We start from the raw sequence: 15805 nt of genomic DNA on the forward strand, positions 1-15805 counted from the left end.
CTATCATGGCCTGGCACTGCCAGCAGGGAGGCCGACGAGGCAGTCACTGCCAGGGCACTGGGCCACGTCCACACCTGCCACGAAGCCAGTGGCCTGTGTGTCCTGCTCCTGTTCCCAGAGGTGAGCTGTGGCTAGTGGCACCAAGCATTGGAGAGCCGTGAACTAGTTAAGAGACTTTATTCTAGTAGCTATAATTACAGTGCTTGTTTGTCGAAATGAAAACTGAAAACAAGTATACAAAACAGTTGATTACTAATTGTGTATTGAAAGCAGTAAGAGGTTCCACGACACCAAATAAACCAGTTCTGAGGATTTCCCCAAGATAAAGTTGAACTGTTCCAGCTTCTTCAGTGTTTATCAAAATACGAAAGAAAAAAGTAGACGTCGTCATTTCGGTGGCAAACCTGACCCTTGCAGGCTGAGGGAGTGAAAGCACATGTGGACGGGGGCTCCGGGGGTCCCCCTGAGGGCCCTGGGAGTGGTGGCCGCAGCCCCCAGCCCATCCCCCCTGGGCGGCCATGTGGGCACAGGTGCGAGGACAAACGCTAGGGGAGGCAGGACCACCGGAGACAGCAAATCACGGGGACCCTGTCGTGACCATGCAGGATAGACCATGGCCGGCTCTGCCCCGTCACGTTCCCGACAGGAAACGGATCACCAGTGGACCAGACGCCAGCCCTTTACCGCAGAACCTAACTAGGCACGTTTCTCCCTTCCGTGTGTTCAAGTGTTCTCCTTGCCTTGTGTTTTTATCTGTTTTAAAAATGCACTGAGTTCGGGTTAAAAACCAACCACCAAAATTGATTCCAACACAGACCTAACGCCCATAGGAGAAGCGAGCGCCAGGCTGGCCCCAACAGCAACTCCTGGGGGCCCCGTGAGCCTAAAATCCCTTCTCAGTACTGAACAGTGGGCTGATTCTTTTTACAATAAAAAAAGCTGAGTAATATTGCATAGGAGTACCAGAAACTGCCTCGTTGGGAACAGAAACTATTTACATTAAATAAAAACCCGGCTGCAGGCTGCGTCTGCACATTTACAGCATGGTGAAGCACACTGTGACCGACCATGGAGACAGCTTCTGGCACTCACACCACATGAGAGTAAAGCAGGGTGGAAGGAGGGAGTGGGGGGGAGGGGGCGCAGCTCACTTCTGGTTCCGGAGCTGATTGGACAGCCAGTCCAGTCCCTCATAGAGCCCGTCCCCGCTGGTGGCACAGGTGGCCTGAATGTACCAGTTCCTGTGGCGCAGCGAGTGCAGGCCCAGCTTGTCCGTGATCTCGGCTGCATTCATGGCGTTCGGGAGGTCCTGGTGGTGGGAGAGGCCGACGACCTCCAGTCAGTGGGCAGCAGGGACCACCCCTTCCCGCCTCCCACCCCGCATGGCCGGGGCCCACGGGCGAGCATACCTGCTTGTTGGCGAACACCAGCAGGACGGCATCCCTGAGCTCGTCCTCCGCCAACATCCTCATGAGCTCCTCACGGGCCTCGTTCACACGCTCTCTGTCGTTGCTGTCCACCACGAAGATGAGGCCTGCGGAGCCGTGGGCGTCAGGACGGGCGCCGATGGCGCCCCAGACTCTCCCGCAGGCCACAGCCCCTCCGCTCACCTTGTGTGTTCTGGAAGTAGTGGCGCCACAGGGGCCGGATCTTGTCCTGGCCGCCCACGTCCCACACGGTGAAGCTGATGTTCTTGTACTCCACTGTCTCCACGTTAAAGCCTGTGGGGGCCACGACCCTGGTCAGCCTGCCACCCCAAGCAGTGAGAGGCCCATGCCCCTCCCCTGCTGCACCCCCCTGCCCCCCGCCCGCGGTCTCCTCACCTATGGTGGGAATGGTGGTCACAATCTCACCCAGCTTCAGTTTGTACAGGATGGTGGTCTTCCCTGCAGCATCCAGGCCCACCATGAGAATGCGCATCTCTTTTTTGCCAAATAGGCCCTTGAAGAGGTTTGCGAAGATATTTCCCATGCTGTAGACTGGGGGGAGCAACACTGGCCAGAGAAACCTGTGGAGACAGGGGTCCCTGGGTCTCTGTGCCGCCCAGGGCCAGCAGCGCAGGGGCGCTCCGGCGGAAGGACAGGTCTGACCTCTGACAGCTCACAGGGTGGAAGCTGACCACATCTGGTTCCCAAGCAGCAGAAGGGAGACTGATGTACAACCCGCAGAGGGAATGCTGTTCACCCAATGGCTGTGGCTTTCACAGGACGCAAGCTCCTCAACCGTGCAACAAGAGGGGCCAGAAACAACCATCCCGGCAGTGACGCAGGCCAGAGCCAACCACACCAACGTGACGTGCTCAGAGCTTAGCGCTCACCCACAGACAGGATTCGGAGCCAGACAGCATCTAGGCTCTTGGGCAGCACACAGGCCATGAAGTCCCAGGGGGAGTGACCCCATGGGCTGCATCAGGGACTGCGTTTGCCACAGGCTCCCCTCGTTCAGAGCAGAAACGCTGGGCCCAAGGGAGTGGTCTTCCATCCCACAGCCCCCAGGGCACAGGAGCCACCGGGGCCTGACCTCCCCATAGGCGGGCACTTTCATTTCCAAACAGGCACCTAGAAGAGCTGGCCACCTTCTCAAATGCACACTGTTTGGGAATCTGGGTGTTTATGGCTGGCTGCCTTTATGAAGCCAAGCACCCAGGCGCTGGGCAGCCTTTACACCGAGCGCCCGCAAGACCAGGAAGAAGGCTGGCCACCTGCCCCCGCCCCCAGGAGCAGCCAGGAGCTCCATGGTCTGCGGGAGTTGCAGAGGGTACAGGTCTGCCCTGCGTCACCAGCTGAGACCACACATGTTCCCACTCCTGGTCAGCACCCAACACACCCACTTTACCGCCAGGACGCCTGTCAGTTCTGTGCCAGTCCAGTCAGCACTGGGTGGAAATCACCCACCCTACTGTGAACCTGACGCTCCCACGGGCCTGGGCATGCCAGCAGAGGCCTTCAAGCTGGTTTCTGTGCACTTGTTACTGTTAAAGATTTTATTTTTAAGTCATCTCTACATCCAACGTGGGGCCTGGCCTCACAACCCTAAGATAAAAGTCTCACGCTCCGGTGAATGAGCCAGCTGGACGCCGCGCCTCAGTGCATTTTTGACAGTTTATTGCTGCTATTACCTATTCAAAAAATTAAAATTTAAAACGACCTTTACTGTAACGCTTCCTTTTCTGCAGACAGCCCATTCTCCTAATATACACAGAGGATGACAAATCCTTTGGGAACACAGAACGGACCAAACACACATTCAAACTCAGCTCACTGTTGAAATCACTAATGAACAGGTGCCCAAGCGACAAAGACAAACAGAAAAAGGGGGAGACAGGTTCTGGGAGCAATGAGAATGTGGCTGGACCTTCCAGGAGCAACAGACCTAGGAACTCTGCCACCCATGTCCAGGCGGGAGGGTGTGGGTGCACACTGTGCTGCACACAAGGACAGACACCCACAGGCTGCCGAGCCAGGACGCACGGCTGCCTGCATCTGGATGACCGCAAACAGCCATGCAAGTCTCCCTCTAAGAGCCACCAATGGAAGAGAACAAAAGAAAAGAAGGAATTTGGGGGGAAGGAAGAGAGAAGACTATTTCAAAGGAAAAAACAAACAGAACCCCCAACCCTCACCATGGCTGCAGCCAACAAGGTGGGGACCCAGCGCACACAAAACAAGAATGGGGAGTCAGAACACAGCAGACCTGACGGCCAAGGTGAAACACACAAACCTGTGCACACGTTATGGAAAAAAAAAGGATACTTTCACTATGGGGATGTCTTTTTAGATACGACACCAAAGGCATGGTCAATAGAAGAATTGATGAGCTTAACTTTGTGAAAGCTACAAACTCCCAATCCGGGAACAACCAGGTCAAGGGTCAAGAGAACGGGAAGATCAACCAGACAGAATATTTGCAAGAGACACGCCTGATCACGGACTGCCATCTAAGAAATGCCAAAAAAAACCACTTAGAACTTGATACCCAGCAGACTGAAACTGCACATAAGAATTTTAAAATGGGTCAATGACCTTAACAGACCCCTCCCCACAGAAGATCTACAGATGGCAAATGAGCACGAGAAAAATCTCCAAGTCAGTATGTCTTCGGGAAATGCAAACGAGAACACCCAGCTGCCCACTACACACCTATGAGAAGGGCCCAAACCCCCCACACCTGCACAAGTTGCATAGCATGGGGGGGTGGGGGGGGGGGTCACAGGAACTCTGCCTTGCTGGTGGGGACCTGAAACCGCATAGTCACCGTGGAAGGGTTTGGTGGTTTCTCACAAAACCAAACATTGTTGCACGGTGCGACCCAGCAGTCGAGCTTCTGGGCCTTTACACAAAATCCTGGACGTGGATGTTTACGGCAGCTTACCCACAACCACCCAAACTTGAAGAACCAAGACGTCCTCCATGAGGTGACGGGTAAAGAGACTGTGGTCCATCCACGCCAAGCGACATCACTCAGCGCTAAAGAGAAATGGCTTAACCACATGTCACTAAGTGGAAGCAGCCAATCCAAGACGGCTGCGCACTGTGGGACTCCAAGTGCCCAGCGCTCTGGAAAAGGAAAACCATGAAGACAGGAAAAGGATCCCCCCAGTGGCTTCAGGGATTAGGGAAGGGAGGGATGACTAGGGACACAGGGGGGCTGGGCTGTGAGGGTGGTGACAGCCATCACGTGATGGGTCCATGTCATCCCATATTTGTCCTCCCCACGAAAGGATGGGCCCTGGGTGCTGCAGCATCAATGCGGGTCCCCCAGGTGGGGACACTGCCCTGAGGGAGTCTGTGCCTTCCCCACGGTTATGCTGTGAACTGAAAACAGCTCCCAAGGCTTGCAGGATGAGGGGGAAAGGACAGAAATTCTAAACCAAACAAACAAATTTACCATCTGACTGATGGAAACTCCAAAAAACAACACAGGAAAGCGTGGGGGGGAGATTCTGCTGTAACACCCTGCAGGAGCACAGAAACCTTTAGCCTGAAAGAGCCTGGGGTACAGACACGGACACAGATGCAGTCTAAGAACACCAAGGGTCCCAGCACTCTACCCCAGTGACACAGCAGTGCCCTCAGCCAAGGTGGCGATGCAGGGGAAGGGCAGAACAAGAGCCATGTCCCTGCAAAGAGGTGGAGGAGGGAGGCAGAGCTCCAGAGAAGGGGACACGCCACAGGCATGGCTTTACAGTGGGGCCTGGCTATCCCAGGGCAAGGGAAAAACCGATGACAGGTACAGAAGGCCCGAGGATGAAAATGAACACAAGAGATCACTTGAAACATATGCCATCCCCACCTGGCTCTGCAGCAGGTGATCCCCCCCCACCCCTTGCCATACTCTTCCTGTTGCTGGGGTGAGGGTGATCCAGAGGGCTGAGGCCAGCCCGCACTGTCCAAGCGGACCCCCAAGGGGGTGTCATCAGCATGCTCATCTAGAGATGTGGCCACTGCAGTGGAGCCACGACAGGGGTGATCTCGGGGAGACGGGAGTGGGCTGGCTATCTCCACTTGTCTTAGCACTAATGTAATCTTGTCCTTACCATGATCACAGAGTCCTGGGGACCGAGGGGTAAAAATGTCACTTGCACTCTCCCCAGCCCCCATGTGGGCAGGTGGACCATTTCAGGGTAAAACTGCCTGTTAGCCTCCTCCCCCCAGCGTGCCACCACCAGCCCCCAAGTCCCCACTTGCCCACACACTGCCCCTGGCCTGCTCGGCTCTGCTGAGCCCTCGTTACCAATGTGGTCTGGGTCCTTCCCCTGTGGTTCTCCAACACATCAAACTCTGGAGCCCCAAGGGGACTGACGAGGTGAGCGTGCAGTTTTGGGTGCAAGACACTACCACACGGGTGCTTGGTCTCCCCCAGCCGAGAAGCGTCTACACCTGCACCTGGCCCACGACCCTGCTGGCTCCTGGCCTACCCCAGCACATTTACTGTTTTGCAAAATGTCAAGACCTAACAGAGAATCTGCCACAGGAGAAAGGTGGACCTCAGGAGAAAGGTGGACCTCGGACCCATCCTGTGGCCTATGTCACACCCTCTGCCACCAGAATCCCTTAAGCTCAAATCAAAACTCATCTTTCCTGTTTACAATGATGACCCTCTGCACCAGTGAGCAATGAAAACACAGACTTTCTCAGAAGGGCTCCCTCCAGCCCCACAGCCTCAAGGGAACAAGTTTTCCCTCTGTTAGGACCAGAAACAACATAAAGCAAAGACCTTGGCGGTCCACGTTCTCGGATAAAGAGGTCTATGTGGCTACGGGTCAAGGCCAGCGATGGGGCCTCCGTGGGGAAGCCAGTCCAGCCAGAAAGAAATGTAGCTTTGTGAGTTTACGCCCGTTCCGCTCCAATAAATGAATCCAACATGACTGGTTTAGCTGCCAAAGAGAAAAAACTTACTGTGACTTCCGCCTGTAACCCCAGCCTCTCCTCTGACAGGCCTCTGAGGTTTCAGAGTAAGCAAGGAACAAAGTCTGTCACCTTCTCTGAAATCATCGACTCAGCAGAATCTCTACCAGCGAAGACCAAGATGACCTGAGCAGTTTGCCATCATGGCCAAGAGGCAACCACCAACGTAGAGCTTGATTTGACCCAGGGAGACAAACACATTGGGGTTTGGGCTCCATTCTGCACTGCGGACACGATGCACCACTCGGCCTCCTCCATAAAGGGGAGCTCAGATGTTTGAGTTCCCTACATGAGTGAAAAGCTGGGTGACCTCTCAGCTCTTCATCTTTCAGCCTTATTTTTTAATTTTTTAACCTTTTTTATTCATTTTTTGAGAGAGAGAAAGAGAGAGAAAGAGAGACACAGAGCACGAGCAGGGGATGGGCAGAGAGAGAGGGAGACACAGAATCCGAAGCAGGCTCCAGGCTCTGAGCTGTCAGCACAGAGCCCGACACAGGGCTCAAACTCACCAATGGTAAGATCATGACCTGAGCTGAAGTCAGACACTTAACTGGCTGAGCCCCTCAGCTGCCCCCCCCCTTCTTACAAGTCAAGTTTATTGGACTCAACTTACATACAGTAACATGTTCCGCCTCACAGTTCATACCCTCGTTTTGATTTTTCCAGAGCTCATATGCACTAAGAACCGTTTTTTAAGGGTCTCATGAATGAGCAACTGCTTTCTAGCAGCCCCCTATGTGCACCAGTCGTCAATCACTCAAGCCCCATCCATCCCTGACACAGCAGCCACCTATGTGCACAGGTTGTCAATCACTCAAAGCCCCATCCATCCCTGACATATAGATCCTAAGTGTAAAATGGGTCCTCAGGGCTCCTGGGTGGCTCAATCCACTGAGCGTCCTACTCTTGATTCAGCTCAGGTCTTGATCCCAGGATCATGGGATAGAGCCCTGCGTCCACACTCAGCGTGGAGCCCGCATGAGATTCTGTTTCCCTCTGCCCCTTTCCCTGCTCGCGCTCTCTTAAAAAATTAAATAAAAATACATACATAAATAAAAGGGGCCCTCTACTTTTGTAGGCCACATGTAATCTCTTGCAAACTGCTTTCTGCACACCAGCTTTGGACTCCAGGGCCTCAGCTAAACAAATAAAACCTCAGGCCATCACCCTGCCCATCAGCACAACATGTCATTCTGTAGCCTAGGGCTTCTTCTACAGCAGAGTATATTACCTAGTGTACCTAGTTTGTAAACACCAGTGGACCAGGAAAACTGAACGTGCCAGTACTAGTGCTAGGCAGATACACCACAGAGCCCTAACGCAGTGTGACACACAGGAATCCACACAGCCAGAGGGGACACTACACAGCCCGGCACACCCAAGGCACCTAAGTGGACTGATCTCTCTTATTTCCATCAGTTTTATTCCTATGACTGACCTATACCTTGTATTAGTTTCAGGTATGCAACAAGGTGTCTCCCTGTAATTACGTGTTCACAACTCTAGCTAACACCCACCACCTCACACAGTTCCATGTTACTCTCCTGTGAGAATTTCCAAGGTTTCTAACACCATCCAGTACTGTCAATGGGTCACCACACTGCCCCCCACGTCCCAGGACATGTCTCTTTCCACCTTCACTCAGCTCCCCCTCCCCCACCACATCCCAGGACATGTCTATCTTCCACCTTCACCCAGCTCCCCACCACCACATCCCAAGACATGTGTACCCTCTTCTTCACCCAGCTCCCCAACCCCCCCTGCCCCCACCCTGTACCACTAGGAACTTTCCATATGAAACACACAGTGCAGAACCAGATCATTCTGACCAGCACCCCAAGGCCAGTTCTGATGAGGAACTGCCTAGGGACTGCCATTGGGCCTTCCGGCACAAACCTTCAGGGTGTTTTACGGGACCCAGTCAGGCCCAAGGACTGGCCCCTGTGCAGTGATCCCAGCCCCCACCCCCACCCCTCACTTCACACTCAGTCTATGGTGGCTGACGGTGGGGGCAGGACCTGGCAGGTCTGACTCCAAGGGCACAACACTACTGAGATTCAATTTGGCTGGCTCTTTGCCAGCTTCTGATTCAATGTGAAATGTAACACCCAGAAATGAGTTTCCTCATCACTTGCAGCTCCTATCAACAGTAACACAGCAATGTGAATACCCAAGGGCCACTGTCCACTGTCCACCAGAACAGGCACCGGTGGGACAGTCTAACCACACGCAACGAACCCTACTCACTACCAGCTACAAAAAACAAGGCACTGAACAGAAGAACATGTTTACAGTTCCTAGTTCCCCCTTAATTCAGTCTTACACTTTTACTTACTGTTTTGTAACATAACTACCCGCTAAACACTTCACCAAACTTCTGTTCTTCTGAAATGTATACAATGGAGCAAAATCCTAAGGGGTGCTGCGCGGCTCGGTGGGTGGAGCATCTGTCTGACACCGACTTCAGCTCAGGTCATGATCTCAGGGCTTGTGGGTTCGAGCCCCACGTTGGGCTCTGTGCTGACAGCTCAGGGCCTGGAGCCTGCCACGGATTCTGTGTCTCCCTCTCTGTCTCTCCTCCACTCATGGTCTCTCTCAAAAATAATTAAGTGTTAAAAAATATATATATATATTAAAAAAAAATCCTACATAGGCTAACCCAATGTAACCAATACCCTTCTACAGAAGACCAATGAATACAAATGTCACATGTGTCTCCAACTAGACAACAAGGACCAATGAGACTCAGTCCACGCAGGACCCTTGACACACATGTCACACTTTCCAACTAGACAACAAGGATGGATCAGACACGGTCCACGCAGGACCCTGGACACACGTGGCACATGGTCTCCAACCTGAGAGAAGGAGACACACAAGTTGAGCCTGGCCAGGATGCTGCTGTGTGGAAGAGCCCCTCAGCTCTCTACATCTGTCCTGATGGCAGACACAGACCGCTTCACAGTATTTTCTTATTCCTGATTGGTTCCTGGCCACGAGGCCTTCCACTTCTGGCTCTGGCAGTCATGAAGGTCCCACAGTATTCTAGCCCATAGGACGGACACTTGGCCTCCCATTCTACTCTGGCTTACACCTAAGGGCACAGATACCCTCTCTGACCCCAAATGCAGTCAAGTCTGAAAGACTTGTTACTGAAAAAAACTGAAGATCAAAAAAGCAAATTTGCATCAACCAACAACACTGAAATGCACAACAAATTGAGCCGAAAACGGGGAAATTCAAGTAATTTGTGAGCACAAGGCAAAGCAGCATCTGAGAAACCATGGCAGCTGTACAGCACCTATCAGCCTGAGAAGGGTCCTACCACCGACCTTACTGATCCGCACAAGCCTGGACCAGCTGCAGGGGAACACAGGGGAATGTGTCCAGAGACCCTGGGGCCCCACCCTGACCACACCCCCAGCACCTTCTCCACGGAGGTGCCCGCTCAGTCTGTTACTCCACCATCCGCAGGAAGCAGCCCTTTGGCTCCAAGCTCAGCACACTCACACACGGAGGCTGAGCAGGACACGAGTGGGGCAGAAGGGTGAGGAGTGCCAGCACGTGCACAGTGAACAGACTGTCAGGGGCATCTCTCTCGGTGGGGTCCCCCACAAACGTGCTGTGGCCAGTCGCTGCACCTTCTCCTACCACATGGACTCCAAGGGGCCAGAGACCCCCGTCCACACCCTCCAAGGACGGGGAGGTAGGAGCAAGCCCTCCTGCAAACCACCCAGGGTGGCAGGAGGTCCTGAAGCTCTCTCAGCACAGGGGCCAATCCTCAACCCTCGGTCTGGGTCTTCAAGGGACTTGGAGGGACCATTACTGAGAACAAAATTAAAAACCTGCAGCCCCACCTCTTCTGGAGGAAGCTTGGGGGGGGGGGGGGGCAGGCCCTCCGCCGGAACTCCCAGCACCAGACAGCTCTGAGAACCACTCCTCCGACCCTGCCTGCAACCTCAGGCAGCCCTGGTGGGGGGTGGGGGATGACTCTGGTTCACATGCCTAATCACACCGTTCTCCACCTGAAGCCTCTCGAGGGTCCCCACGGACCCCTAGGCCGGACCAGGTCAGCACCCTGCATTCACACTCTGGTGCCACCCTCCACAGGACCCCATCTCTACCCCTCCCCACAGGTCTCCACTAACACCAAACCCCCAACATTAACCAAGAACCTCCTCTCCATCCCCCTCGTCCCCAGATCTGCCTGCCTCACCCTCTGAAAGGCAGCCTCCCCACCCCGGTACCTGCCTGTGCCCTGGTATCCTTATCTCCCCTCTGGCACCAGCAGGAGCCCACTAGGCAAAGTCAGATGCCTGTACACCACCGCCAGGAAGGGTCCTCACAAGGGTCGGAGCCGACACGCCCGTGGAGCTTCACAGTGCCACCCCACCATCCCGAGAGGAAGCTGGCAGCCGGCACAGCTGGGGTACATCCCATCCTGCAGCTCCATCTGCTCATCACAGGGAAGTCACAGGACAGTGAGTTGTTGGCGAGTGTGAGCCCCCACACAGGAAGCTCCGAGGAACCACCCGCCAGGGACCAGGGACCACTGCAGACCCACACGCTCACTTCCCATACACAGGGCGGCTGCATCCACCACACAGGCCATTTTCTCCTGGAAACGGAGGGCAGCTCTTGAGAAGGTACCACAGAGAACAGAATGCAATCTCCCTTGATTTACAAGGTAGTTGCATTCCTGGAAAATTCAGAACATCTATCAAGGCTGCATACAAAAAAGAAAAAGTGGTTTGGTACACAAACCACGATGGAGTGTAGGAAATCACTTTTTTTTTTTTTATTTTTTAATGTTTATTTATTCTTGAAAGAGAGACAGTCAGAGAGGCAGAGAGAGAGGGAGACACCGAATCTGAAGCAGGCTCCAGGCTCTGAGCTGTCAGCACAGAGCCTGACGTGGGGCTTGAACACACGAACCCACAAGATCATGACCTGAGCCAAAGTCAGACACTTAACCGACTGAGACACCCAGGTTTCCCAGAAATCAGACTTTTTATGACCTGAGGGCACATGGAACATACTCTTTCTGGGGACGAGGACCACTGGCCTGCAGCAGGTCTCCCCAGGCCCCCCTGCCCTCACCTGCTCCTGACAGTTCTCCAAACGGCCACGTGCCCCTGCCTGGGAGAGGCTTTCTGTTACCAGACCCGCAGGACCCTGCACCCCATTCTGCTCACTGCCCCAGCACCACACATCCACCCGTTTCCTCCTCTGAGGCACACTTCCCTGGGCATCCGAGACTGACTGTCAGGGACAGGAGGAAAAACTGTAAAAGCACATCTATCAGGGCCCAGAAATTAATCACACACATCTACACATACACTTCTCCTAAAAATGAGTTTGTGGGGAAGAAGCCATCCAGTCAACAATGAACTCCACGCTGGAGCAATCTGACCGTCCTGGACATTTCAGGGAAGGAACTAAGACTGAAAGTCACTGTTGACTGCACGGGACCTGCCCTCAGGTACCAGCAACGGGGACTTAGTGCCTTTTCGTCCATCTCCCCAGGAACTGGCAGTCTCCCATCACTTTGACAGACAAAAACGTTGAAAACTGTAAATATCTTCAGCCAAGTTTCACCACCAAAATCAACACAACAGACAGTATTTTAAGTATAAATTAATGGATTCAGTTAACTAGGAACCCCGTGCTCACCTACAGATGATAGGAAAAATTCACAGGATAACGCTGTTGACAGCAATGTTTGAGACAGACTTTGTTTTGGATCCAGTGATCAAAACGCTGGCATGTCTAACTCACCCTTCATTCCCACTCTTCACGAATGAGACCAGACGGAATCTTGAAATTGTTTCCTTGGCCACTGGCCGAAGTCATACCGATGGGACACTGACACTTCACAGTAAAGTTTTCAGGACCTTAGAGAACCAGAACCCCCAAGCTTCCTGTTTAGCTTCCATGTACGACTCCACAAAACTGATTTCCTATGTAACACAAACTGAAAAGCATCAGGTATTTGCCAGATGAAGTGCCTCTTGGAACCCTTTCCGGCACCCCTTCAAGGAGCAAAGCTTATTAAATTCTGACTAAACGCTAGTGTTTCCCAAATCTACCATGCACTTCCAACTTCTAGAACCGTGTGTGGATCATAACTGGGCATCCAGTAATTTATGGTACGCACTAAGGGTCACCTCTGTGGCCTCAAGAGATACAGAAAAGTCAGCCTCCTGAACAGAATCACTCCCACATCTGTAACATCTCTCTGCCTTTTATGTTTTTGTGGTTGCTTCCTGACTTTAGTCAGGGCTGCCGATGACAGGATGCCAAGCTCTGGTGGCCACGGTGTGCAGAGACCAGGAAATAGGGGTCCATGGGGACCCAGTGGAGGGCGGCACGTCCCCGCATCAGTCAGCTCTGCCACTGCTTCCAACTCCTGGAAGGAAGCTGAGGAGGTGTGTGTGTGGGGGGGGGGGGTTGCTGAGGGACTCCTAGGAATCAGGAGCTTGGATGCTTTTGTGCCAACCTTGCTACATTGCTTTCCACTAATCAGGCCACCTGACCCCTCCAAGTGTGGACCACCTTCCTGAACAGTGACAAAGCCATAAAGCTGCAATGCCTTAACAGTCACACACCTATGCTTTCAAGAGTGCCTAATAATCACCAGAACAAGCACCCGAGCGGTTACACTGTGACCTGGAATTACCCCCCCCCCCCCCCCCCACTCATAAACTCGGCAAAGCCGTCCTTTGCCAGCAGGCAGGGTTCCGGCCAACCCTCTCCCAGGTCAAAATCGCTTCTGAAAGACTGGACACTGCCACACCAATGAGGAGCAGAGAGCACAGCTCAACTCTCTCATTTTAGGAACCCTGAGACCCGGCCTCCAGGCTCTCCAATGAGCACAGGGGTTTCCATGTGACTGTGACATCACCTCCGCAGCTCATAGCCCACAGACTTTACCGGAGCCCACGGGACAGGGAAGTGCAGTGGAAGTGTCCTCTTGAGTTGTCCATGACACAAAGCAAGTAACCAGACCACATGACCTACAAAGCAGAACCATGAGGGGCCAGAACCAGCTTCCCCTTCTGCACTTTCCTTAGAAGCTGATTGCTCAGCACGTAAGTTAGCCGTTCGCCAAGCCAGACATTTCCAGTCTTGTGTCTGCAGACAGGGACCACGCCAGGGGGCCTCCTGGAGACAGGGACCTCTGTGCTCAGCCACACACACTCCTGCCAGGGGGCCTCCTGGAGACAGGAGCCTGTGCACTCTCCCAGCAACCAAACCAGCTCTGTGCTTGGACACGACCAGACATGGGCTCATATACACACACTCCTGCCAGGGGGGCCTCCTGGAGACAGGGACCTGTGCGCTCACCCAGCAACCATGGACCAGCTCTGCACTTGGACACCACCAGACTTGGGGCTCATACACATACACTCCACCAGGGGCCTCCTGGAGACAGGGACATGTGCGCTCACCCAGCAATGACAGACCAGCTCTGCACTTGGACACGACCAGACATGGGGTTCATACACACACACTCCTGCCAGGTGGCCTCCTGAAGACAGGGACGTGTGCACTCACCCAGCAACCAAACCAGCTCTGTGCTTGGACACCTCCAGACTTGGGGATCATACACATACACTCCTGCCAGGGGCCTCCTGGAGACAGAGACATATGCGCTCATCGCAGCAACCAGACCAGTTCTGTGTCGGAAATGGCCGGACTTGGGGTTTACACACACACACACACACACACTCCATTCCTTCCATGCAGACCCCTCTGCGAACAGCGCTTGCACTTGTGGCCACTCATGTGGCTGCTGGAAACTGCACACACCTGGCCAGTGTCAGCGGAGCCACGACGTGGCCCGGCGTCTCTCGCACACACGCACGCACCGCTGGAAACGCAGGTCCGACCATGCAGACGGCGGGCACACAGAGGAGTGCTGACCACTCGCTCACTAGTTCTGAAACAAGCCTGCCGGGACACACGAGCGGCAGCACCCACTTCCGGGACCCTCTCCTCTCGCCACGGGCGCTGCTGCGGTCCTGCGGGACCGACCAGCACACAACTACTGGTGACTGGGGAAAACGGGAGGGCGGGCCGCCGCACGGCTCCGGGACTCGGCACTGACAAGCAAGCTACCATCTCCCACGCCCAGACCCACCCCGACTGTGCAACAAGTAAGCGCAGGGCCGCGGAGGCAGCTCGCCCCCGACGGCCCGTCCACAGGTACACTCCGCAGGCGCCAACTAGGAAGGAAGAGTGTTCTCATCTCCGCCAGCCGCGACCAGGAAGTCGGCCCTGGCTTGCATCAAGTTTTGGTAAAGGGGCCCCGCACAGACGCGGACGCGCCCGCCGAGCGCCCGGAGCCTCCGCTGGCAGCAAGTGCCCAGCACTCAGACCCCGGGACCTCGCCCCGCAGCCCCGCCCCCGTCCTGCCAGCCAACAGGAACTGGGCTCAAACCCTGGCCGTCGCGTGACCTTGGCGGCGTCCCGGGCCGCGGGCTCCAGTTTCCTGGTCCTCGAGACCCCGAGGCGGGAGGCGGAGCAGGCGGAGCAGGAAGCACCGCTTCCTGGGGAGCCCGCGGCCTGGGCCGGACTTCCGGGCGTGCACCCCGGTGGCTCCGGGGGGCGCGAGAACCACGGCGGAGGCTCGGGGGCCCCGCGGTGCGACCGACCCCTGACCCAGCCTCCGTCCCCGGGACTCCTGGCCCCCGGCGCAGCCCGCGCCTCACCCCCCCCGCGCCTCGACCCCGATCCCGGTCGCGGCGCCCCCCGCCTCCACCCGGCCTCAACTTGACCCCCAACCCAGCCCTCTGCGCCCGCCCCGCCTCGATCCTCATCCCAACCTCGACCTCGGCCTCGACTCGACACCCTCCCCACACTCGACCCCCGGCCCGGCCCTCCGCGCCGGTCCCCGGTCCCCGGCCCGGCCTCGGGCCTCACCGCCCCAGCCTCACCTCGGCCCCCGCCCGGCCCGTCCTCACCACAGCCCTCAACACCCTTCCGCCGCGGCAGTGGGCAGTGCGTCGCGTAGCCCTGGCAGGCCCCCGCCGCCCGCCACCCGGCCCCTGGCCCCCGGCCCGCCGCCTCACCCTCGGCGGCCGCGGCGAGGCTACTGCTCCGAGCCAGGCGTTGGTTTCGCTCCCACAAGATGGCGGCTCTGACGGCGGCCACGTCAGTGCCTGCTGCCGCAGGGAACACTGGGGAACGAGGCGGGTCTGCCCGCGGCCCCGCCCACCCCTGCTGCAGCACGCACGCGCAGACTCCTGGCTGGGGGCGGGAGTGCCGGGACAAGGACTCCGCCCCGCCCCGAGCCGCGCCCCTCCCGCCTCTGCGCTTGCGCACTCGCTTCCCCGACTCGGGGCTGAGTCCGTCCGCGCCTCAGTCGCGCTTCTTAGGGGAGATGCCAGGTAGAA

The 15805-nt window shown here is 55.7% G+C and overlaps 1 protein-coding gene across 1 annotated transcript; it reads right to left on the reverse strand.

The window, feature by feature from the left end:
• Window positions 1-160: 160 nt before the first annotated feature.
• On the reverse strand, window positions 161-15588 carry ARF1 (ADP ribosylation factor 1). Its single transcript, XM_042981322.1, has 5 exons — window positions 15482-15588; window positions 1824-2008; window positions 1611-1721; window positions 1410-1534; window positions 161-1309 (listed from the first exon to the last, which is right to left on the reverse strand). The coding sequence occupies exons 2-5, from the start codon at window positions 1969-1971 to the stop codon at window positions 1148-1150; spliced, it is 546 nt and encodes a 181-aa protein (XP_042837256.1). The 5' UTR covers window positions 1972-2008; window positions 15482-15588; the 3' UTR covers window positions 161-1147.
• Between the last annotated feature and the right edge of the window lie 217 nt (window positions 15589-15805).

The sequence above is a fragment of the Panthera tigris genome, chromosome A1 (assembly GCF_018350195.1).
Source record: "Panthera tigris isolate Pti1 chromosome A1, P.tigris_Pti1_mat1.1, whole genome shotgun sequence".
In the NCBI taxonomy this organism is placed as follows: domain Eukaryota; kingdom Metazoa; phylum Chordata; class Mammalia; order Carnivora; family Felidae; genus Panthera; species Panthera tigris.

Bases quoted from the DNA above. Each gene is read 5' to 3' on its own strand.
- ARF1 (XM_042981322.1), bottom strand. From the start codon at position 1,971: ATGGGAAATATCTTCGCAAACCTCTTCAAGGGCCTATTTGGCAAAAAA. The intron at 1,722-1,823 runs GTGAGGAGACCG...TGGCCCCCACAG, and splicing joins GACCACCATTCCCACCATAG to GCTTTAACGTGGAGACAGTG. The intron at 1,535-1,610 runs GTGAGCGGAGGG...ACGGCTCCGCAG, and splicing joins CTACTTCCAGAACACACAAG to GCCTCATCTTCGTGGTGGAC.